Source organism: Eretmochelys imbricata, chromosome 5 (assembly GCF_965152235.1).
Source record: "Eretmochelys imbricata isolate rEreImb1 chromosome 5, rEreImb1.hap1, whole genome shotgun sequence".
In the NCBI taxonomy this organism is placed as follows: domain Eukaryota; kingdom Metazoa; phylum Chordata; order Testudines; family Cheloniidae; genus Eretmochelys; species Eretmochelys imbricata.
In genome coordinates, this window is record NC_135576.1 from 23,918,876 (window position 1) to 23,944,102 (window position 25,227).

At 42.8% G+C, this 25,227-nt stretch overlaps 1 protein-coding gene across 1 annotated transcript in view; it reads right to left on the reverse strand.

The window, feature by feature from the left end:
• Nucleotides 1–1,230: 1,230 nt before the first annotated feature.
• Nucleotides 1,231–25,227, reverse strand: part of ADAMTS12 (ADAM metallopeptidase with thrombospondin type 1 motif 12) — a 322,164-nt gene continuing 298,167 nt past the window's right edge. Inside the window, exons 22-24 of the mRNA XM_077816238.1 lie at nt 10,201–10,347; nt 3,719–3,872; nt 1,231–1,740 (exon numbers count right to left, since the gene is read on the reverse strand). Coding sequence (XP_077672364.1) covers nt 1,526–1,740; nt 3,719–3,872; nt 10,201–10,347 — 516 coding nt within the window. The 3' untranslated portion in view covers nt 1,231–1,525. The remainder of the gene's footprint in view (nt 1,741–3,718; nt 3,873–10,200; nt 10,348–25,227) is intronic.

Here is a 25,227-nt window from a genome sequence, read left to right on the forward strand (position 1 = left end):
GGTTTTAAAAAAGGTTGAATACTGCATCATGAGAGCATAAAATATCTGGTATAATTTTAATCCTGAACATTTGTTCTTTAGGTCGTTCCAAGATATTTGCACCAACAGAACCATGCTCAGAACTGTGTACTTAGGTCTCCTTCAGAGAGTCAGTCGAGTGTTTAACTTTTTTTCTTTTAATAAAACATGCTGACTAAACTGAGTCTTTGAATACAAGTTCATAGCTAGCTATGAGAAAACTCCACTAGTAATTTTAGGTTAATAGCCTTTTAAAGAGACAGCAATAAACTAGCAGTTTTAAGAGATGTTGTCAACTCAAACAGATTTTAAAAAAAAAAAACAAGTTTGTACAAAACCTAAGGGCCCATGGTGGGGATCTTCAGCTGTCCCTTTGGGGCGTCAGCTTTACAGTCACTTTGTACCACTCTGGCAGTGCAAAGTGACTAATATAAAGAAGGAGCTGGCTCAAAACATGCTGTAGAGCTCTGTGTTATAGTGTGATGGATTTGCTAAGAAGGAGACTACAACTCCCATTTGCTCTCTCCCCATTCCCTCCTGGCCAGGTAAGAGAAAAGCTCCTGAATCAGGAAGTAGTCAAACTCTGTTTGGAAATGATGGCTGCCTGGCAAGCAAGTTGCTGCAGGGAAGCTGATTTCAGAGCAAAATCCCCAGGAACCATTTGCAGAACAGGCTGTGAATGTCCGATGATACAGCTGAATGCAGCTCTGTATGGGACTGATGGGGAAACAACCGTGGCTGGGCAGGGAGCCAGAGCAAAGGGGCCCCAATGTGGAACACTAACTCATCCTGGCCTAGAAATCTCTAGGTGCCTATTTACTTGACTAGAGATTGGACTGGAGACAGCACCCCAGGCAAGTAGACCTGAAGAGCCCTAACTGTCCATTGGGCTGCCCCAGGGAGCCAAACAAGAACCGCGATTGCTCACTTTGAACTATAACTGGTTATGCTTCTGTACCTAGGGTATTTGCAACCTTTCCCTTTCCTGCCAGCCCTTTTCCTTGGCCATGTGTCTGAGTAGTTATTGGGGTCCACTATGGCTAGCACCAGTGAGGCCTAGCAGATGAAGCACCTACAGTGGTTGCCTCCAGGTTGCAGTATACCCAGCATGCTACTGGCATCCTAGGAGGTTGTGTACAGGGAAGCCCCAGTAATTACAACAGACAGGATAGAATAACTTTGCCCTTTGGAATCTGGGACTAAATAGTGCTATGTACAAGTGCCAGTTATTATTTTAATACTGTTTTGGGGGAACAATAGTTTGCTCTTCCACTGTAAATGGAGAAAAACAAAAAGCACAACATTTATTTAAAGACCAAATTAATCCTGTACGCATGTCCCGAACCTGTGTTCCATACATGCATAAGAAGTACCAGGAACAGGTGTACATTGCAAATCACAATGACAAATTTGTGGCTGTCTTAAAGAGAAGGCTGGAGAAGCATATTGGGATTGATTGCCCTAAAGGATGTATTTTCCCAATTTTGATAGTTCTTTAGGTTTCCATCTATAAAGAATGGATCGGACGCAATTTTCTTCTGGGTTTGGTGTAATTTTGTTCTTTGAAGTGCTGTTGATTTCCAGATCTTGTTTTGTTAGGAATTCGGGGCCTGTTACATGTGATGCAGCACTGAGTCTGCATTGATGGCACCAAACATTTGCCAATCTGCTTCAGTCTCTGGCAGAAATTAATGGACAGCTTGTCCTTGTGGCACGGCAGGCCTATGGTGAAAAACATGATGAAAGTTAGTTATAGTCTGAGCGTCTAGATGAGAGTAACCTATATCCATGTCTAGATCTGTGTGAATGCATGGACAGAATAGCAGGGAAGCAGAGTATCTGAGCTCCAAGGCAGCACCTGCACCAAGGACCTTTGATGAACAAGGCCCAAACCACAGTGTGTTACACCACTCTCAAAGATACCACATTTACAGATATGCATTGCCTTCCTGTCCCACTGCACTACCAGTGATTGCTGGCTAGCTTGGGGAGGGGACTCCTGAAGAAGCTGTAGGAACTTACTTTTCTAAGAGGCCGTGTTGACTGGGAGGAGCTGGTGGTAGCTTTCGAATAAGGCAGGAGGGAGCAGATACTCGAGTGCAGCAGTTCAGACTCCATTCTGCCCCCTCACTTTCTGTAAAGAACACACTGACCCATTCCTGTGTATTATCTTGCCATCTACCTGTGCTCTGCTCAGCATTCTCAGTCCCACACTACTTGTGGCCTCTTCAGCCTACCCATATCCGGTGTTTGATTACAGTAGAACAATGTCCAGTAAAAGGCCCATGTATCAGTATGCAGCCACCTGACTGGAGGATCATACCCAGAATCTTGATGCAGCTTTGGGCCCGTGCAAGCAAACCCCATGATAGCTCCTCAAAGAGGAACCTCAACCTGTACCATGGTATATCTAAGCAGCTGCTGGCCAATCATGGGACCAGGAAACCAGGCAGCAGCGCAGGGAGAAGATAAAGGAGCTCAAGGTGACGTACCAAAAGACCAAGGATAAGAATTCCAAATCTGATACTGCCCCAACCACCTGTATGTTTTATGGTGAACTGGACTATGTTCTGAGCAGTGCCCCGAGCACAGAGTTTGTGGAGAAGAGGCATCGAACAACCAGCCCAGAGAGGGGTGGGCCCTGGCTTCGGAGAGGACTGGCCCTGAATCATAGAATCTCTTCCTCGATCTGGGCCAGTAAGAGCACAGCGGATGGAAAAGAAGCAGGGGAGGACACAGTATCTAAACTGGTTAATATTGGCCCAGCCCTCTCTGTTAGTATTACGAAAGATATGATGAAATATTTGGGCAGGTTTTACCCTATAATCCTAGCTGCTGCTTCCATTATGAGTGGATGCTGTGCCGTCATACACATCTAACTCACCCGCATCCCCTTTGCTCTCTCCCTGCAAGACTATTTAAAATGGCAGAGGAGCGGAGACCTACTTGAAGAGTGACGGTCTCACTGTCAGTGCTAAGGTGGGTAGTTGGTGATGACCTCTCCGTAGCTTCGGAAGGCGAATCCAGTACCGGTCTCTGATAGAAAATTCTGTCGGTGCTGTGTATGGTAGCGGCGCTGGCAAAGGGAGTTTGTGTGCTATCAGAACCAAGGACTCCAATAGTGCCAAAGGAGGTGGTCAGTGCCAGGTTTCTTGGGGCAGGCACATATGGTGCTGCTGTTCCCCGTGTTGGAATGGATGATGTTGAGGTGCTTAGTACTGGCATGCTCAGTGCTGAAAATGAAGACTTCCTTGGATTTTGATACTGTGGCGTCAGCACAGGACTCCACTTTAAGACTGTGGGAGGAGAGAGTCTTAGGAGACACTTGCAGTCCTTGTACTGCGGCGGGGAATCAGTGCGGTCCCTGGAGCAGAACTCCTTGTGCCCCTGTATGGATTTGTCACTGGTGTGGCTGGCAGGAGGGTCTTATTTAAAGCAGCCAAGGAGCTCAGGGCACTGGTCACGTGAGACTGAACCGGTACCTGACACTTCTATGAAGGTCTGTCCAGAGTTGATGCTGCCATTGTGGATCTTTCCAAGAGGAAGCACATCAGCTTTGCCTCCCTCACCATTCAGGCATAGTTTTCAAAAGAGGTTAGCACTTGCAAATGGGGACAGATTTTCAAGAGAGCTCAGCACGTTGGATGCATGTTGGGTGCTGAGCTATTTTGAAAAATTTCACCCAAGGGTATTAACTTACCTGCACTTTTCCTGCACTCTTGCATATTGCATTTCTGAGATTCTGGAGGCTTGAACTCATGCTCACACATAGTTTGATCTTCGGCTTTGTTATCTTCTGTATTGATGCACTTTACTGTTCTTTGCTGAATGCCCCCTCCACAAGAAGCAGTGCACTGAAAGAGATACAATTAATTTATCCCAAAGCCTTCTGAATGGGGATTGTGTAGTATGCTTTTAGCATGTTCATCAATTAGCGCAAAGCAGCTCTAATCTTTGAGTTGCTAAGCAAGGGATGCATGACCAAGATCTAAAGTACTATGTACCTTTCAAGGATTCCCAAAGATTTGCGAATATTTTCTACTTGTATTATTATAAGAGCAATAAGGATATCAACTTCAGACAAAAGGAAAGCAAGGCAAAGAAAAGGTTTATCTATATACTCTACATACACATTCAGATCTTTTCCACCTGTTTTTTCCCATGAGATTGCCCACTAATAGATTTGTGAACTGCATGCCCAAAATGCCATCTTCCTGTATAACTAGATGTTAATGCTATACTGTTGTCTGACAAATCCATGACATCACTGGACCTGCTATTACAGTCGCCTTGCTGTTTAGTCCGAGTCTGTGTACCTATGGTAAAATGGTATGGGTTTCAAATCAAAATAAGCATCTGATACCTTGCTGTTACCTTGTTCTCTATTTATTATTAATGTTCCCTTTTATGGCACTGTACAGCACTGTGGAAATCTACAAAGAAAATGTTTAGAGTAGACCCTCAAGAATAATAGACTGTACTTTATCTTACAGCCAGTAAAAAACAGAACAAAATCTCTAAAAGGTTGTAACAATCTGTAGAGCACTAATAGAAGATATAAGCTAAACCAAATATATGAGGCAAATTTCAGCTCCAAACACAGAGTCATCTAAGGCTACTCCTACACTAGGAGCTAGAGTTGTGATTCCCCTGCTCATGTGCATATATACTCACACTAACTCTCACTGAGATAACGTGAGCATAAATAGTGTAGTCACCGTTAAGGCACAGCAGAGATGTGCTGAGTACAAACGCCTGGTGGGTATATACTCGGCATGGCTCAGCCGAGCCTCCGGTGCTGCTACCCTTGCTCCTGTGGCTACCCTGCTATTTATACTGACACTAGCTTGATGAGAGTTAGCTTGGGTACATGTACACAAGCAGGGGAACCACGTCCCTAGCTCCTAGTAGAGATGTAGCCTAATGCAGCTAGTGAGCGTAAGGAGAAACTACACATGACTAGCAGCCTCATCAGACAAACCATGTTAATCCTTGAGCATGTTAGGCATTCTGATCAGGAGAGACTGACTGCTGTAGCATTTTGGAGTGGGCCAGTGAAATAATTTTCTAGGTGGTCCTTCCCTAAAAATTGGTGTTGGTTGGAAGTTTTCTCTCTAAACTGTTTTTGATGGAAAATTGGGGTTTTGACAAAATGAGATTTTTTTTGGTAAAAAGGATCTGCTTTTTGTGGAAAATTTTGACTCTTGGTTGAAAATAGAACACTCTAAAACTGAAGAGATTTTGATTCAGAGACATCAACACGGTGCCTCATGGGAGTTGTAGTGCAGATGCCTCATGCCCCCATTCTTCTCTATAGGCCAAGTTTCCCAGCCAGGCTACGGCCAGGTCTACACTACAGACCTATATCAGCGTAACTACTTCGCTCAGGGGTGTTTAAAATCCACATCACTGAGCGACACAGTTATACCGACCTAACCTCCATACATAGCGCGTTTAGACAGCGCTATGTCAACAGGAGAGCTTCTCTCGTCAACATAGCTATCACCTCTCTGAAAAGTGGATTAACTATGCTGACAGAAGAAGCTCTCCAATCGGCATAGGTTCATCTTCACTTAAGTGCTACAGTGTTTTAAGTGTAAACCTGCCCTACATCTCCCAAATTGCACTATGGACAAGCACTTCCACAGGGGCTCAACAACAAGGGGGATGGTGGTGCATCATGGGAGATATAGTCTTGCTGGGGAACCTGGGTCCTAAAGGAGAATCCATGAGGGTCTGAACTACCACTCCCATGAGGCATGGCAGTGGCATTTCTGAGTCAACATCTTTGGCTTTTAGCTAAAAGTTTTCAGTTTCAACTTTTTAATGCAACATCAACATTTTCTCCAACCAGCTGTACTAAACATAACTAAATCTACTGCGATCGCACCACTATGGAAAGGCCTGGCCTTAAGGTTTTGGAAAAGCTGAATGAGTGGCTTCTTTGAAGATATTTAGGCTGCCAGTATCTTTCTTTGCTCCAGGACAACTCCAGCCCAACTCTTTCTCCTTATCAAGATGCCAATATAGAAAAATGTCTTCAAGATACAATTCTCCAAGTAACTGGGGTATAAAATAATCTACAACTATTCATCCGTCAAGGGGTTTTGTGTGCATTCTGGTCAATTTTAGAGGTGTTTCCCCCCTCTTCTCTTTGAATATACAGTAGCTAGCAAGATAAATCATAAATCTTGAAAATTACCACTTCATGTCTTTTCCCTAAAACTTACAGAGCTATAGAATGTCAGCCAAGGCTGTACAATTATTAAAAGTGGGATGTGTACCTCTATTCAATTCTGCAAAGTATCCTCTTTCTAGTCTCTCTCTCTGTCCATAAAGGATTTTGTTGTAATTAGTATAAAGTATATAAACGAGGCCCTAGACATTCAGTGGCAACTTCCAAAATTTTTAAAATTGAGGTTTTTATTGAATTAAATAAAATTAAATTGAATAATACAGTCAGTACAGTAGCCCAGTGTTATTTTGATATTAAGTTCAGTTTATTTTATCCTGTTCCCCACATTTTCAGTATAACTCAGATGTCATCTTTACATTTTAGCATTAAACCTCATTTAGATGAATAGGGCAGTTCATACTTCTCATCTATTGTTTCACGTGGTCTGCAAACTCAGGAAGATAACATTGGTCTATTAAATTCAGGGTTTGTCTACAATTTAAACACTGGAGTGGTGGAGTGGGAGAGGTTCTGCTCCTGGCCCAGGTAATCTACCTCTCCAAAAGGTGGTAGCTAATTCTCCCATTGACTTGGTGCTGTCTACACTGGGGGTTAGGATGGTATAACTGTAGATCAGGCCTCAGTTATGTTCAGACATGGGGGCTAGAAATATAGAAAATGAAAGCTGAGGTTCTGGATCCCAATTCTGCAGCAAGGGATGAATTTCTTGACAGTGAAATCATGCAATATGTGAACAAAGTCTATATGCTGCAGAAAACACCCCCTCACTGAAAAGACAACCTACTTGGCATTCTCCATCTCTAAATTTTTATTAATCTATAAAGGTTTCTATTTTTTACAAAAATTAACTAGTATTCTGATAATCATTTAAAATGTGTATCATCTTGAAGGAGCTCCAGAAGAAGTCTTTATATTAGAGTTAGGAAACATCATTTGAATTGCTAGAATTTTTCTAAATGGTAGAAGTTCGTAAGTGGTCCCCCATTCTTTATTGTTACATTTCACTCCAGAAGTACTATCCTACAGCTAATCCTTATTCCAGTGTCTCACCTTATGTTATTTTAGGGGTTTTTTTTAGATGAAGCCTTTTTATTTTGCTATACGTGATTTTTTTTGTCAAATTCCCATTTACTAGAATTTGTTTTGAGCCAGTATAATGTAAAACTAGATTGAAAAAGTTAAGGCAATTTTTGCTTGACTGAGCTTGTAATGAACAGTTAAAATGATCAAAGCCACAGCAGTATTACTTTGTAAATCCTGCCATAAAAAGCTGAATTACTGTACATTTTGAAAACAAAACATCTATTTGATTGACTGCTTTGTATGATATCTTCTCCCGTACTAAGAATGCTGCATCTTAGCTTTGGAAGATTTATTTCATGGTTATGTAGCAGAAAACTTAAAGTGGAACAAAAACAGAACATACCATGAGTTGACTTTAATAAACCAATTACTTTCTGTTACATGAATTTGATGTCTGGAACAATGTTAATGGAAAAACCTACCAATAAATAAGACTCATTGAATATTCAGGTTCCATTTTATGGCCTTCTGCTGAAAAATTAATGTATCATTTGCTTTTTTTCTCTTAGCATCAATGAAACATCAGTTGGAGATTTGTATTGCACACTGCCCCTCATGGCTTGCCATTTACTATTGTAATTTATATTTAAGATTCTGTTTTTAAAATTTTTTTAAAACAGCTGGTGGGATGTTTATGCAACATACCTTCTACTTTGAAAAATATTTGTAAAGTAGTATTAGGATATAAGAACATAGGAGAGAAAGGGTTATTGTGCATATGCCCCTTCTCCAGGATTGCACATATAATGTACATATATACGTACCTAATATTTGAGTCTTTATTATAGTTTCAATCTATTTGCCTGGTACTAAAGTTAGGTTTACTGGCCTGAAATTGCCAGGATTGCCTCTGGAGCCAAAGTTAGCACATGTGACTCCATTTTGGTTTGGGGCCCACCATTGTCTAAAAGCAAGCACATCATGCACCAGGAGGAGTGTTCCTTAGATACTGCATTCCTGTGAAAATCCTCCTCCTTGTTTCCAGTCTGCCTTGACTCCCGGTATCTGTTCTTTGTCTGTCCCTAACTCCCTATCTCCTGGCCTTTGATGTGAGGCCTCCCATCCTGATAATAAAAGTTACTGATGCATGGCTTTAGGACCATGCTCTGTAATTAACATACTAGTTTAGCATGAGGAATGCACCAAGCAGGGATAGGTGGTAGATAAGAAAAGGGTGTGTTTATTGGCTAAGGTTTCCAATGCACGAGGGCAACATGCTTTGCTAAGAGGTATATAACCTTTGTATAATCTGTATTTGGGGTCCCCTCCTGGCTAGCAGGTGGGCACCATGCTCGAGCATAATAAACTTGGTGTTTTTTGGGAACTCTGCAGTTGTGGACTTTGTTTATGTGCCTCAGCTAGATTCGAACTGTGCGTGACCTATCAGGTATAATTCGCAGCATTTGTGTGCGTGTCCTACCAGGTGTAATTCGTAACAAGCCTTTAAAACAAAAAACTGCTAATATTAGCTATCCTCCAGTAATCTGGTAGAGAGGCTGATTTAAGAAATAGATTACCTACCAGAGTTAGTAATTCTGCAATTTCTTATCTGAGTTCCTGCAGAGCTCTTGGGTGAATGCCATCTGGTCCTGGTGACTTATTACTATTTAATTTATCAATTTGCTCCAAAACCTTCTCTACTGACACCTCAGTCTGGGTCTGCTCCTTAGATTTGTGCCCTAAAAAGAGTGGCTTAGGGTGGGGATCTCCTTCACATCCTCTGCACTGAAGACCGAAGGACTGACATACTCACAAGAAGGGGTGAGCAGAGACTTAGGGGAGAGAGCATATAAGGCTTTTAACTGTGTTTCCTAAAGATCTGTGAGTTGTGTATGCTTTGACAGTAAAAGTTACAGTGGTATCAGAAACTCCTGTGCAAAGACCTGTGCTCCTTATTTTATCTGCCGTATGGTCCCTGAGGAGTTAAATTATGAACCAGAGCATCCACGGATATGGTGCTCTGGGGGAGTATGCATATGCGACTGGAGAGACTTGGGAGGTCTGAGCCACTGGCCTACAGAATTGGATGGAGGAGTCCCATATCCCAAGGAAAGGGGTTAGACAGGGTATCTGCACCCATGAGTATACCAATGGGCCCAGAGCTAGAAACAGTGACCAGATGCTGCCTACGCCCAGATGGCTTGGACACATGTGATCCAAAGACTGGGTCCAATTACAACAGACTGGTGACTCTCCACCAAGGGGACTCAGCCAGGTCTGTAACAGAGTGTGTGCTTTACACAAAGAAGCAGAACTCTTTTTTTCCTTTACTGCTTTGCTCTTCTCTTGAGACTACCTGAATCCATATCTAGATTTGCTGCTTCTACTACCCATGGAGCTTCCCTATATAGTTAACCTGCAGTTTTTGCCTACAGTGCTTTTAAAGCAAATATCATGTGGATGAGAATAGGTGGAAAATGATAAATCTTCAAACAGATACAATTACAGTATCACAACTGTGGTAAATTCACTCCACAACACAGCAACTAAAAATATAAATATATCTGCATGGTGAGCTGGCCTTTCAGTACTTTTTGAGAAGACCCTTGTTCTAGTTTTATCACTAACTGTGCACTAAGAACTGGCTTGCCATGTATACTGTACCTCACAAACACTGTGCATAATTATTAAAGGGCCCGACTTTGCTACCCTTGTTCTCATTGACTAGTTCCTTACTCCTTGAGCAGTACCACTGATTTTAATGTGAACAAGGGTAGCAGATTTAGGCTTTAATTTATCAAATAGATTCTTATTGATTCATTTTAACCAGATAACATTGGAGAATTGGAGTTAATTAGCCAAATCAGGTTCTGTGTCTGAAGTGGATGACTTTTTAGTTGTGGTGGTGTATATTTGACTATGCATTTCTCAAAAGCCAAAAAAAAACAAGGATTGAATCCTACCGAATTCCACGTCCCATTTATCCACCGAGTACAAGGCTGCCCATTGCAGCGTGCCGTGGAGTTAGGCTTTTTCGTCCAGTCACAATAGTCCTCTTCTGGGCAGTAGATGTGTCTTTCTTGCAGACCACCGCCACATGTTCTCGAACACTAAAATAAAACAGCACACCAGAAAAGAGTAAAGTGAAAGCAATTTTGGGTGGTCAAAAAAAATATAAACAGGCTGCAAAGGAAGTAGAGAACATATTTATTTGAGAAATGCATGATAATTGAACAGTTAGTAAGAAGCATTTATCTGAAATAATTTATGACATTAGCAAGTATAGTTTAGCACATACATCAAGTCTGATGACCCAAAGTTGAAGATAACGACTGCATAATGTATTTATTTAATCTCTTTTAATGACACAGATGGGAAGGGGCTGTTATTAATCTGGAGTAGGAGGCAGAATTTTATTAATAAATTCACTCCTAACATTCATAATGAAAGCAACATAATATTACTCAGATTTAGTGTAGGGACAATGATTCATGTCATAATGTCAGAAAGCAAGTCACGTTTCTGCAGGTTTAATCTGCAATATTAATGTAAGACTTTTGCTCACTGGGACAAATTTACAAGATGCAACCTCTCACTTTCATGAGGCTGCTTGGGGATATTGAAAATCCACACGGCACATACTAAACCTTTAGTTACAAAAATGGCAATAAACAACCATCATACAGAAATATGGACTGAGGATATTTTTAAAACTTTCTTTCCAAACCTGTTTTAAAAAGTGATCATGGTTGTGGCGTCTTGAAATGCACCAAAGGCTTGATACACGGCTGGGAATATAATGGGCCAAAAATATTTTGGATAAAATTTTGTTCTTGGGCTTTCCTGAAACTTCCCCTATCTGATGATCTGCTTTCTGTAAAAGGAGCTGCTCTCTCCCTTTAGGATAAGCAGAATATCAGAGTTGAGGACCAACTTGCAGGTCTGAATCAGAATGTTATCCTTAAATCACAATTTGGAGTGATGTGTCACAATATCCTCAGTGTGAAAAGAGAAGCCATGGACGAACAAGAGGGTTTAGTAGATTTATTACATAGGCTAATGTTGAAAACTTTTTGCCAACCCTTCCCTCCCCCAAAACAAAACAAAACACACAACTTTGGTGGTATAAATAAAATAGAAATTGTATTCAAACCACACATTGGATTTGGTTTTGCAAAAGTAAATCCAGCAAATGAGATTTTTACAAAACTAAAACCAAACCTCTGCAGCTCCTCTCTTATTTTAGGCATGGATTTTCAACAGATCCTACGGCAGTTAGATACTCCATTTCAATATTGTTCTCAATGTTATTGTAGCTGTGTAGGTCACAGGATATTACAGAGAGATGGTAGGTGAGGTAATGTCTTTTATTGGAGCAACTTCTCTTGGTGAAAGAGACAAGCTATCAAAGAGTGTAAGCTTGAAAGCTTTTCTCTTTCACCAGCAGAAATTGGTCCAATAAAATGATCTCACCCACCTTGTCCCACTGAATTTCAATGGAATTTAGGAAAGTCCCATATGCATGTTTGAAAATCCCAATGTTGAAGCTTAAAGGAAAATTCTAAACTGGTCATGGCAGAAAGACCAAACAGAATGGCAGGAGAAGGTAACAAACAGAGTGAGTCTTGTTTTCTGGTCCAATATGGTACCCAAAACAAACCCTGTTGAGGCTTCTCTAAGACGATCTCTTCTGCTGTACATCAGGGTATGGAAATTTGGGGTGTTCTGCATTGCATAGTACCTGCAGGCCCACCTGACGGATGCCAGCACATCAGTTCTCTCCATGCTCATGCTTGAGTGTTCACGCTGCATTGTTATGTCAGGCTCCTATCTGTGCCAACGTGTCCATACTGCGTTATGTAGACATGAGTCAGGTGCTGTGGCTTTTGGGGGTGTATCCCAGGGACCTTAGCAGCCTTGCTAGCTGTAGAAGCTCTAGGGCTTGCTTGGTTCATGATGTATTGAGGGAGAACGTCTGTCCATCCCATAGCACTTGACCAGGAGTGTGCTTAGCCCACCAGCACATCTAGCTGAGCCATTTTTTGGGTCTGCAGGCTCTCTGCAACTGGAGTCAGTAACATGGTGTAAGACCTTTTCCTGGTCGTGCTTTCACTGATATTTTGGGAATCAGGCAGAGCATCTGTGAAATGCTGGTGGACATTTTGGTGGCAGTATTTGGCCTATTGAAGGCGCTGTCACAGTTCAGAACAACTGCACTTGTATTTCACCTCAGTGGCACACCAAGGACACCCACTCTTGACTTTCAGCTCCCCAGCTGTTGTCTCTCTGGAGTGGAGACATGCATCTCTCTCCTTTCTGACAGGGTATTCCCAGGCTAGACAGTTTCCTTGCCTTCACTGTGCATTCCCAGCACAGAAGAATACTCTAGGACACCTGCTTGCTCTCTCTTCAGAGACTGATAACAGTGTAATTGCTACAGATATAAAATACCACACAGATGTTTCTAAGCAAGCCGACATTCTTTTTAAGATACAAAGCATTACAGGGAAAACATATTAAAAACCTACACACATGCTAATAAGCTTACTAGCATTCATCCCATCTCTCATATGGTGTAGCCCATAAGATTACTTTGCTAGCTATTATATCCTACTAATCCAGCAAGCCGTATCAAATAATATGTTTCTCTTTCTGAATTAATCCATTTCATATATGATTCTTATATTTTATCAGTATTAATTCCTATGAAATTAGGATGTGTTGAGGCATGTGATATGTGTTTCCTAATAATTATATATAGAATAAGTTTTGCTGAAATGCAAGAAGCCTGCCTGCCTGTATCCAGCAAGATCAGCTAAATAGCTAAAAGTATGATTAGTTAAGAGTAAGTCAGCATAAAGGCAGACAACCTGTGGCACAAATGAAAATGGTCCCTGAACTTTGGGGAACCGAAGGGAGGAACTACATACAACACTGAACAGGTTTATCCAGCGTCTGCAACCGGTTGGTAACTGCAGGGCACACCACAAACCTGGAAGTCGCCAAAAAAGCCTACGTTGGAGTGAGATAATCCTTATTAATATGCAAAGAGTAAGTGTCATAATCCACTAATGTATAGGATAAGGGTACCCAAAAATTTCTTAAGGTACGAAAACAAGATTTGGGTATAGTACGTTGGGCCTGAATTAAACAGTGTAGGGATCTTATAAAATACCATGTAAGAATATCTTAGGAAGCTTTTTCTTTTCTTTGTTCTACCATATTCTACATTTTTTATCTACCTATCATTCTATCTTCTATCATGCTATCAGCTCAGCTTGTGTAGTATAGTATAACTACTCAACATTCCTAACTATTGGGGAAGCCAGATCCATCGTGTTATGGGACATGCCAGGAGTAAGGCTGGTCCTTCACCTCCTATTACCGGGTCCCCAAAGAAGGGTGTGAGTATGTTAGGTTAAGGTACTTATAATATGAATGTTACCACCAGGAGTTTTGGAATTCTTTTACTGTTTTGCAGTCATAAGTTTCACAGCATTTATTATTCTTCTGTTAATCTCACTAAAGCTTTTGTCAATTTGGTATTGTCCTCAGTGTAAGTGTTTTTGCCAAGCACTCCGAGAGTCCTCTCCCGATATAGAATTCTCTGAGTTCTCGGACCCTGTAGTCTGAATTGGACAAGAACTTATAAATCTTCTGGTCGGATGCGAGCAGCGGCGAACCATAACAACTAACCCATAAAATTCAGGACAACAGGTTGGCGAGCCAGCAAGAGTTTCAAGGTGTGCATGGCAAACACTTATTTAAGAGGTTAAAAAAAACTTATTTAAGAAATTAAAAAAGCAAAACTCTTTGTGACTTAGTCACTGGGCACAGTCTGGTAGCAGTTTCCTTTGTTAACAGATGAATTCTGGGCACCGATCCCAGAGAACTTATAATACTTCCTTTTTTTTCCCTCTTGCAGCTTGTGAGTCAAATGGTTTAACTGTTTCATGTCTGTTTGTCTGTCTTATATGGCCAAATATTGGGAGTAATGGTATTGCGTGATAAGGGGTGGGGTTTTTTGCGTATTGAGTAGGCAGTCGCATTGGGCCCAATGAGCCATACTCGTGGTGGCGTTGGGGTTGATTAATATTTTAAGGGCATTGGTAGCTCAGAACTTGTATGGTTCCAGTTACCCCTTTGTAGTCCCCTCAACTCCCCTGGTTTGCCCCCTTGAGCTGTCTCTGAGCAGTATTTGCCCCTCTGTTCAGTAGGTCCCGCCAGGACCTCTCGATCTGCTAATACACATTGGCCATCAAAGGAAGGGAGGGATCCTACTCCTATCCTTTCTTTTTGGGACTTGTTTGAAGTATTGTTGGACTGGTCTGGGGTATATATAATTTTTTATTACTATTATTAGTTTTGTAAGGCATCTTTAGATCTCTTTAGATTTAAGATTTAGAGTTAAGTTACAGTGTTAAGTTTTTCTCCTTGTTATTTGAAAGGTTAAGTATAGTCAGTGTAAAAAGCAAAAATGAGTGAGGGAAAGGCGGCAGAGCCTGTAGAGGCTGCCTGGGATATAACCTTAGAGATTTTTGTTAGAAGATGCATTGGGGAACATGGAGGCGGTTTGGAGCAATTGAAAGATAGGGAAGTTCTCTCCAAGCATAGTAACCTGTGGGGTTTTGTAAGTCAGGTGATTGAAACTGAAACTGAGAGAAAGAAAAGAAAAGATAGTGAAGTGAAAGGGATTGCAATGGAGTGTTTGTTGACAGCGTGTGGTCTTCTAGGACGGAAGTTAAATGTGAGAAAGGAGCTGCTCAGGAAGGCACATAAAGCTGTGGAGAAGGATAAGGAAATTCAGGAGTTAAAGGAACAGTTATGCACTGCTTCTGAAGAGCAGTTCTCTCTTTTCTGTAAAGGAAAAGAGTTGGAAAGGAAGTTAGAATGAAGTCAGCATCACGCCCATGAGGTGTGTGAGGAAGTGTATGGGTGGCAGAAATGAGCAGCTGCCAGTTTAAAAATAACTGGAAGGTTATAAACCGACCGTGGTCAGTTGTTGAACTTAAATACCTATGCCCTTTTAGAACCACTTCTCCATATGTTAGTGCTCACACACATATTTTCTCAATTTATACATAGAATGCCACTAACACTAGTGAAAGCTTTTGTAACAATCATATCTTTTTGCTCATGCCTTAATGCCAGAAAGTTAGAAGGCAGCTGTGATTCACTCCGAAAGGATAAGGCAAGGTGTATGGCGTCGAGCTATATGGGAGAGACAGGAGATGAGTCAGCAGTGGTTTCTATTCCTATCGGGTTAGTGGAACCAACAGAAATTGATCAGCCCGTGGAGCCAGTAACAAGAAGGGGAACGAGAGAGCTAGCTAGTGCAGAGATGGCTTCTGAAGCCGCTAACGCAGAGAAACAGCCTGGTGAGTTAGAAGAGGAAGGTAACAGTGAAGTAATGGGAGCCAGTGTGCCAGCAGAAAAGGGAAGTCCTCCGGCCATAGTGCTAAAGGAGGAGTTAAGTGAACCAGACACTGTCATCCTAGAAAAGAAAGTGGATGTTGCAGAGGGAGAGAGAAGGAGATTCTGAAGAAAAGACTGTCAGCTCCTAGCAGAGCAGGAGAAGCGCCTTTGGAGGTTCAAATTGCCTAGAAAATGAGGCGTGCTGTATAAGTGGTTCAGGTATCTAATACATGTGATACAATCATCACCAGGATTCAGGGGAAAGAGAGAGAGAGCAGCCTAGAGATGTAATTCCCCCACCTAATGTGGTAGCACCATCCAGTTCAGGAGGCTTTTCAGGATCCTCTGATGGGGGCGGTCCTTTGTCATGGCAACCAGGCCAGTCACCAGCACCGCCCAGGTTCCTGGAATATCTAGGAACTCCGACTCCAATAGCCCTGTGGTATGTGTTAATGTCACTATGTGTGCCAGCGGAACTTCAATCCGTAACTTTCACTGGTATAAGGAATATGTCAGCACGGTATGAGAGTGCCCTCCATAGAAGTTATTCAGAACACTACACTAACCATATATTTCCTAGGTTCCACTCAAGGGATATATCTGATCGTTCTGATGCAGGAAGTACTGACTCGGATAGGAGAAGGCCCCCAGGTTTTGGGGGAGACACTTCAAATACTAAGTATCTTCAGATACTTCAGATACTGATTCCAGTGGCTGCCCAAACTCTCCAGATGTAACTCCTGACTGTCCCATAGCAGTGATTATAGATATTAGAACTCTGGATTTAGTAGCTAAACAAGTAGGAATGATGGAGGATTCCTCTGTAGCAGTACAGGCACAGCGTGTTCAGGAAACAGGACAAATATTTGGTTTGCCAAGTGATGACTGGGTTAAAATCTTACAGCTCACAGTAAATCGAGCCTTATAGAGCACCTTGCTCCTGGAGTATAGGAAGGGTGAGAAGTCTTTTTCAGAGACAGTGCTGTGCTTGAGCATAATCAGCATCCTGGACAAAAACCAAATGAGTCTTCCCACCAATTTCATCTACGGTTAAGTCCAGCCTGGCGCAGTCACATGAAAGAGGACACAAATGAACCACAGTATGTTAGCTTGTTGGTTAATAATTCTCTTCCCTACCTACAGGAAAGGGTTAACATGCATATCCATGATGGGACCTTCCTGGATGAGGCCCTGGTTCTTCTAGCCAAGGCCCATACCCAGGGAAACCCTAAAGCAGGTTGGCGTGGAGACCCAGTTGCAACCCTACAAAAGCCACAGGCTACTACCATAGTGAGGATTGAGGGTCCTACCGGGACACCTCAAGGGCAGAACCAGACTAATCCTAGGTCTCCTCAATCTCAGCGCTGGGCCAATAATTTCAATTCACCGAACAATCAACAAGGATATGCATTTGGGCCCCAAGGGGGCCTTGAGATCGTGTTCCTTTTCTTGCAGGTGCTGCGCAGAACTCTTCTCATCCTCAGGGTTCTAGATTACCACTGTCTTATCAGGAGGAGGATCTCTCAGTAGTGTCAATGTTCAAGACAGTGCAGCAAATCCTGGAGACCCAACACCAGGATATCCGAGAACTCTGGACATGCCTAAATGAGTTGGTGTTGGGAGATCAACGTCCAAATCCTTTAAACCAACCAGTGGCCTCTGTGGACTCAACCCCTCCTCCCAATTGAGTGGCTTATTCTCATGCAGGGTTACCCCTGAGGAGGTGGAAGAGCCTGAAGGCTACCCGCCTATCTATCCTATAGATTACTCCGCATGATGCCAGCAGGCCCCAAGGAGTGTCATAACCCCTTTGGGAAGAGATGCAAGTGGAAGAGATGCAAGTGGAAGACCCACGGTATCTATAGTGGTAGGGAGCCGCCACCTAAATTTTATTGTAGACACTGGAGCAGCAATCAGTATCATCCATGTGAAGGATCCTAGATCCTCTGTTTTGGCATCTGGAAAAACAAAGATGCTATCAATGTTTGTAAACTACCAAGTTATGGCCATGCTATCTAAACCTATTAAAGTACAAATTGGTCACCTGCACAAGACCCATGTCTTTGCGATGCTCACATTGTCAGACCCCAAGGTAATCTGTTGGGGTCTGATTTCCTAAGAAGGCAGGAATGCGTTACTCATTTGACTAATCAGTTGTTGTGTCTTACTGGAGGACAAGAGTTGGGTTGCCTGCTAGTGGTCATACTGGAGTGTGGTATGCTCACCCCAGCAGAGGGGCCAGAAACAGATGAATACCACCTGGACACGTTAATAGCCAAACGCACTCTATCCAGAGTTACAGGCCATACTTCGCAAACATGCTGATGCCTTTGCTAAACACAAACACGACTGTGGGTGCATGGCAGTCACTATTGTTGCGGAAGGGGGAGATACACCTGCTCAGAAACAATATTCCTTTCCAGACCAGACCACACCTTAAGTCATTGCTGGCCCGGACAGTCCTGCGTAGATGCACTTCTACAGCCAACTCCCCGATTTGGCCTGTTAAGAAACCAGATGGTTCTTGGTGCCTCACCTTCGATTACAGACGGTTAAATCAGGTCACCCCTACTTGTGCCCCTACTGTGGCAAAGATGCCAGACCTCATACAGTCCTTTGACCCGGAGGCTAAGTGGTTCTCTGTGCTAGATATCAGTAACAACTTTTGGACTTTACCAGTGGCCCGGGAGTCGCAATACAGGTTTGCATTTAGCTTCCAGGGGGTCCAATGTTCCTGGACCCGATTACCACAGGGATATAAAATAGCCTGGCATTGTTCCACGCTCAAATGCGTCAAGTCCTGGCACGATTTTCTAAATTGTCTATATTATTCCAGTACGTAGACGACCTTTGCTTAGCAACTCGCACCAAGGAGGAGTATTTGGCAAAGCTGGACGAGGTCCTGCAAATTCTTAAGGAAGCGAAATTAAAGTGCAACCCTGCCAAGGTGCGAGTAATGAAAACCATTGTCTCTTTCTTAGGTCTTACTCTGACAAAATGGGGTCAAACTCCCTCACAGCAAAAGGTGGAGGCAGTCCAAAAGTTGCTGATACCGGAGGACCTAACAGTGTTAAGATCCTTTTTGGGCTTAACTGGGTTCCACAGGGGTTTCATTCCTAATTTTGCTTCCATTGCAGGTCCCTTGTACCAACTGCTAAAGAAGGATGTTCAGTGGGAATGGACTGAACCACACACGGAAGCAGTGCTCCAGCTGACACAGGCCCTTGTCAAGGCTCCTGTGTTGATCACTCCAAATCCTGAGACACCTTATCACCTGGAGGTGGCATGAGTGTTAATGCATTAGCGGCTGTTGCTTCCCAAGAGAGGCATGGGAAATTCATATGCCTATGCCTCATGTTTAATGTCTCCAGTAAAACTTAAATACAACAACTGTGAGAAGTACTTAGTGGCCACTAGTTGGGCCATACAGCATTTTGCTTTCCTAACTGGCCTCAGCCCAATCATATTATACTCATTGCACACACCCCTTCAGTTTCTGCTATCTAATCAGGTTAAAGACGAACAGGTTTCCAATGCCTGCCTAGTCCTTTGGGCATTGTTGTTACTGGGGAATGATATCGCAGTAAAACTTGTTAGGATGCCATTTTTGCTGCCCACAGCCTTACTGTATCAAGGAGAGCCCCATGACTGTCCAGACACAAACAGAGTCCAAAGGGAATGGTAGAAAGTCTTCTTCCTGCCTTTAATCCAAGAGATAGATTCCTTTAAAGGAAACCACTTCTTTGTGGATGGATCAAGCTGTCATGATCCTCAAGGGAATTCATGCACTGGCTTTGGGATTTATATCTTTCCTCCCAAAGGAGAGCCTTGGGAAAAAGCATACTCATGTACCCCACATTCAGCCCAATATGCTGAGTTAGCGGCGGTGGCTTGTGTACTGGAGTACTGTGTACAGGACTCCCTTAAAACCTTGTACCAGCATATTGGTCTGTTTTCAGACTCCACTATGCGATTGAGAATGAAAAGGCCGACAGACTAGTCAGAGAGGGAGCTCAATCAGGGGAACCTTGGAAAGAAAAGGACTTAGAACATTCCTTCATAACCCTTGGTTTGAAGTGTTTAATTGCTGCTGCCAAGGTGGTAGAGACTGACATTCCTGACTTAAAGGAGATGCAAGCATTAGACAGAAATATAGTGGAGATAATTTGAGAACTCTCCAAGACAGAAGGAGAATGGTCATCTATATTAAACCCTGTATATGGGAAATACAAACAATATCTACAAGTGGTGGATAAAATCCTCATGTACACGGGAGGCCTTTTTCCAGTGTGGGTGGTTCCAACCTCCCTAAGAAGGGAAATGATATACATGGTCCATGATACTCTAACAGGAGGACATCAGGGAGTAGACAAAACTGTCCAATGTCTCTTAACCGTGTGATGGTGGCCTCTTCTTAAATTAGATGTACAACAGTACTGTAACAACTGTTTGACTTGTGCCCAAGTCAACCCAACTCCTTCCAAACGTAATGCACCATTACAATCTCAGGTGTATGAAAGTCCATGAATGGCTTTGCAGATTGATCTCATAGGCCCTCTACCGTGAACCCAAAGAGACAACCAATACCTCTTGGTGACTGTTGATCCTTTCTCAAAATGGGTGGAGGCCTTTCCTTTGAAGACCAGTACTGCAAAGGCCACAGCCAAAGTCCTGGTAGAACAAGTCTTCTCTCACTGGGGGATCCCTCCGAAAGTGGAATCAGACCAGGGATCACATTTCACAGGGCAGTTCTTCAAAGGCTGTCTTAAACGAATGGAAGTCCCACAGAGACTACACATCTCATACAGACCACAGTCATCTGGGATGGTGGAACATACAAATCGGACCATAAAGGTAATGTTGAGGAAACTGGTGGATGCCAATGGATGCAGCTGGGATTCCCTCATGCCTCTAATTCTCATGGCACTAAGGGCAACTCCTGCTGCATCGACCAATAAGACACCCTTTGAAGTAATGACAGGCCGAAGTATAAGGTTGCCAGAACACCTAATTTGGCACACAAGTGGTACTCAATTGGAGGGAATCAAAATGGACACCTATCTGCAAAATCTGCAGGCACATTTAAAACATCCATCTTTAGGTAGCCACTAAATTGGGGAAATCAAAATGAAAGGCTAAGGCCTACTCTGATAAAACCCAAAAAGAAAATACTTGTGATCTAGTAATGCTGTTATCCTACAAAGCACCAGAGCACAGACTGTGTAATTGGTGGATTGGACCTTTCTGAATCATTGATAAACTCAGTTCAGCAGTGTACAAGATTAAAGTAACAGGAGGCAAGCATACTAAAGATAAAATCTACCACGCTTAATCAGTTAAAACTGTAATGATCATCCAGGTCCCAGGAGCTAGCCGAATTGTCTCCTGAAAACCCACCATAGTTGGAGTTCAAAGGATTGCAGTCATGAAATGGACATTGAGATTTCTGATCTGCTACTTCTTCGTCTTTGCCCTGAGGGTAGGACTAAGCCAAAATCAAGACTTTGGGACTAGACTCCTGCATCAAGTACGCCAAGCTGCCCAGGACCATAATACCCGACAACGCCTCCACACTCAGGTGTTTGAACATTGAAAATGTATTGCCCTGCCAAAGAGACTGAACAAATCATTATCACCAGTCAAGGCAATGAACTTACTTTGAAGCTATATGCCAAGTTGCTGGCAAATGACTCTATGGATTCATTCCCACATCTTGTAAACATCTTACGTGTTAATGTGATGGTGAATATTATTTGTGGTTGGAAAGAGGAGACCAAGGCTAAATCTTCACCTTCACAGGATTCAAAGTCAGAAGAATATGAGGTAATCATAAATTGGCAATACACACAAAATCAGAGAAAACTGGTCATAGCAATAAAACGGCGGTCCAAACTATCCGCCTGGACTAATGACGCTCATAATAATGATCAACAAAAGAACCAATCATTAGGAAAGGAAATTATTTGCTCTGCACATGGGGACTGTGTCATTAACACAATCACTGAGGCATTGCAATCCCTAGAATTGGGAAGAATCCCCAATCTAATCAAAGATAAGCAATTAGTTAATTGGTATTGCCCTAAATGTTTTCAAAGGCCTGAAGGAGAGATCTGTATGTTTGAATGTATGTCCATGTATCCATTGGAATTATGAGACAAATGGGGTCTGTGACACCACATCCTAACCGAGACAGTTGTTTATTTTCTCAAAATTGTGTTGTAGCATGATCCTTGTATGTTTCATTCACAGCCTCTTTACCTGTGTTTAACTCAGACAAGGATGTATAAGCGGTTTGCTGCAGTACAGTCCATAGGTCACCTCAAAGACTGCATCTACCAGGAACGTGCCAATGTGCCTCCCTTGGTAGTCTATCACACTCTAACCCAAACATGGAAAGTTCCGCAGATGGCCTGTTGCTCTAAAAAGGGGCCTCAGTATATATGCAGATGGAATGTGTTTGAGGCAAATACTATCTTGTGTGGACTGCAGGGAGAGCTCCAGAATCAATCATTGTTACAGTGTATGGTCCAGCTGACCAGATGGAAGACTCCTACGGAGAGGATGACCTATGCTGGAAATAGCCAATTTTGCATAGTAACCAACCAGGAAAGGTTCCTACATGGTTCCTTGGAATGTCAGGTCACAGATCCAAACTTCTGTTTTACTCCTAAGCAGTTTACCTCAATTGGAAATCAAGTGATTTCCCCTATTCCTGCCTTTGAAAATACAACTGTTCTATCTGATCCCTCCTATCAGGATTTGACTATCCAATATACCTCAACATTTTTAGTTCATATTCCCCCTCTGGGACTACAATTAAAACAATTGGTATCCCAAAAGGAAACCCACCTTATCCAAATTACAAATGACGTGGATAAGGCTAAACAAGCAATTGTCCAGTTATTAGCTGAGGAAGGCCAAGAAGTAGATTCTCCCTGGGAGGAAATTGGATTAAAGGGATGGATTATTATCCAAGGTATTGCAACCAGAATTGTTTTCATCTCTTTAGGATGTATGCAGTGTAAACTCAATAAGTTACAAAGGCAAACATCTCTGGTACAACCAACTGAATATGCCTCCATAATGCCCATGATAGAGATATATCAAGAAATAGAACCTATTCCCACACATGAACTATCTGTTCCTTCGTCAGTGTGATGGGGTTTCTTAGTAATCACCCCATCAAAGGGGGGATTTGTAGCCCATAAGATTACTTTGCTAGCTATTATATCCTACTAATCCAGCCAGCCGTATCAATTAGTCATGCACCAGGAACTGCGTTGCCAATCTCTCCTCATGCTGGGCTGACTCCCTTTCTTTCTAGCCTTCTGTCTTTCTTCTCTGTCTGATAAACAAGCTGTTCATCAGTCTTGGCCAAAATGTCCTGCATCATTTCATCCCCCACTCTCTTCTAACCTGCATGGCAGTTGATAGTCTGCTCCCCAGGGTCCTGGTTCCATGTTTCTGTCCAGCAGACAAGGAAGGGCCTGCCAAGGAAACTGAAAGAGCAGACTGTCTGATCATTTGAGCAGGGTGGGGGTGGGGGAGGGAAGAGGAGGGAGAAAGAGATTTCTACATTTCTCCAGAGGCTGCATCCCTTCAAGGTCAAAGAATGATAATTTCTATCATTCAATTCTGTTTTATTCACACAAAATTCACTGTTCAGAAGTTCTTGCAAGCTATGCTTCAAGCCAACACACATTATGGTAAGAGTCACATACCCAAATCAATTACAATGATTTATAAATCCCCACAATTTTCCCTCAAGCAGGTAGTTCCCATGAAGGGTCCTATTGCTAGCTATGGTTTTACAAACCTTGCAGTCAGGTCAAGCTCTGGAGGTCATTGTTATCTTGGAAGTGCCTGAGTGGAGATGAGAATGGAAGCTAGTGAATAGGGGTCAGCTAATGGTAGTTTGAAAGGGAGAAAGGGAAGAAGGAGTAGCACTAATTCTTAAGGTGAGTCAGTTTAATTTAGGTTTCAGAGTAGCAGCCGTGTTAGTCTGTATCTGTAAAAAGAAAAGGAGTACTTGTGGCACCTTAGAGACTAACGAATTTATTAGAGCATGAGCTTTCGTGAGCTACAGCTCACTTCGTCGGATGCGTCCGACGAAGTGAGCTGTAGCTCATGAAAGCTTATGCTGTAATAAATTTGTTAGTCTCTAAGGTGCCACAAGTACTCCTTTTCTTTTTTTCAGTTTAATTTAGTTTTTCTTTTGGCTTGTTTAAATTTTACAGTGTGGTCTGTTGGGAATTGTGTGTTTGGGGACTGTGTGGGAGTGTGGGATCAGAGGCCTCTAGCTATTAGCTGAGTGTGCACAAGCAAGGCTCTAGTCCTTTGATCCTTGATCATTCTTGATAACTGTGTTGAGCTAGGAGCAAAAGCCTTATAAACCGGATGCTAAGTGACCATGGGGCACTAGCAAACAGGGGAGTTTGAGAAGGAGTTTGTAGGAGGGAAAAAGGATAAAATCAACATGGTTCAGAAAATTTACATCGCCAGTGCTAACACTGCTCCTAGCTCCTCCACCTGTACCTGTGTGCAGACAGAAAACCCAACCATGGATGCCTGTACCCAGGTCCTGGGGTGGATTTGCAGAGACTGTGGCCTGCATTTCCTAGTCATAGAAAGCCATGTTAGGGAGACCATCCAACGTGAGAGGTGCCAACAGATAAATCTCTCAGGAAGCAGGTGGGAGAGCTATAGGAGGAGGGGCTAGGCTGAGAAGGATCCGAAAAGCCATGTACCACTTGCAAGAGGAAACAAAAGGTGGTGGTGGTTGATGACATGACTCCCTTCTAAGGGGGACGGAAGCATCCATCTGCCGACCTGACCAGGCATCCCGGGAGGTGGGCTGCCTGCCATGGGCCAGTATCCGGGACATTACAGAGGACTGCAGAGGATCATCCGGCCCTCTGATTACTATCCCATGCTGCTCATCCAAGTGGGCATGAGTGATGCTGCAGGATATGACCCTAAGCAGATCAGAAGTGACTGCAGGGCTCTGGCAGTGAGGATGAAGGAGTTGAGGATACAGGTTGTGTTCTCATCAATCCTTCCCATCAAGGGTAGGGCCCCAGGCAGAGAGAGACATCCTGGAGATGAATGAATGGCTGCATGGATGGTACCACCAGGAGGGCTTCAGTTTCTTCAACAATGGGATGCTGTTCTGAGAAGAACTGCTGAGCAGACATGGGGTCCATGTATGAAAGAAGGGGAGGAGTATCTTTGGATACAGACTAACCTAGTGAGGTGGCTTTAAACTAGGTTTGATGGGATCAGGAGACAAAATCCCACAGGTGAGTCCAGAACATGGAGACCTGGGTGGAGGGTTGAAATCTGGGAGGAATATGGGCAATAATAGCAGAGAGACAGAACAACAAGAGGGAATATAGATTGGAACTCTAATGAACACCTTAGATGTCTGTATATTAATGTAAGAAGTATGGGGAATAAACAGAAAGAACTAAAAATAGCAGTGAATAATCACAATGATGAAATCATTGGTGTCATAGAAACTTCATATAATTCATATGACTGGAATATTGATATAGAAAAGTATAGCTTGTTCAGGA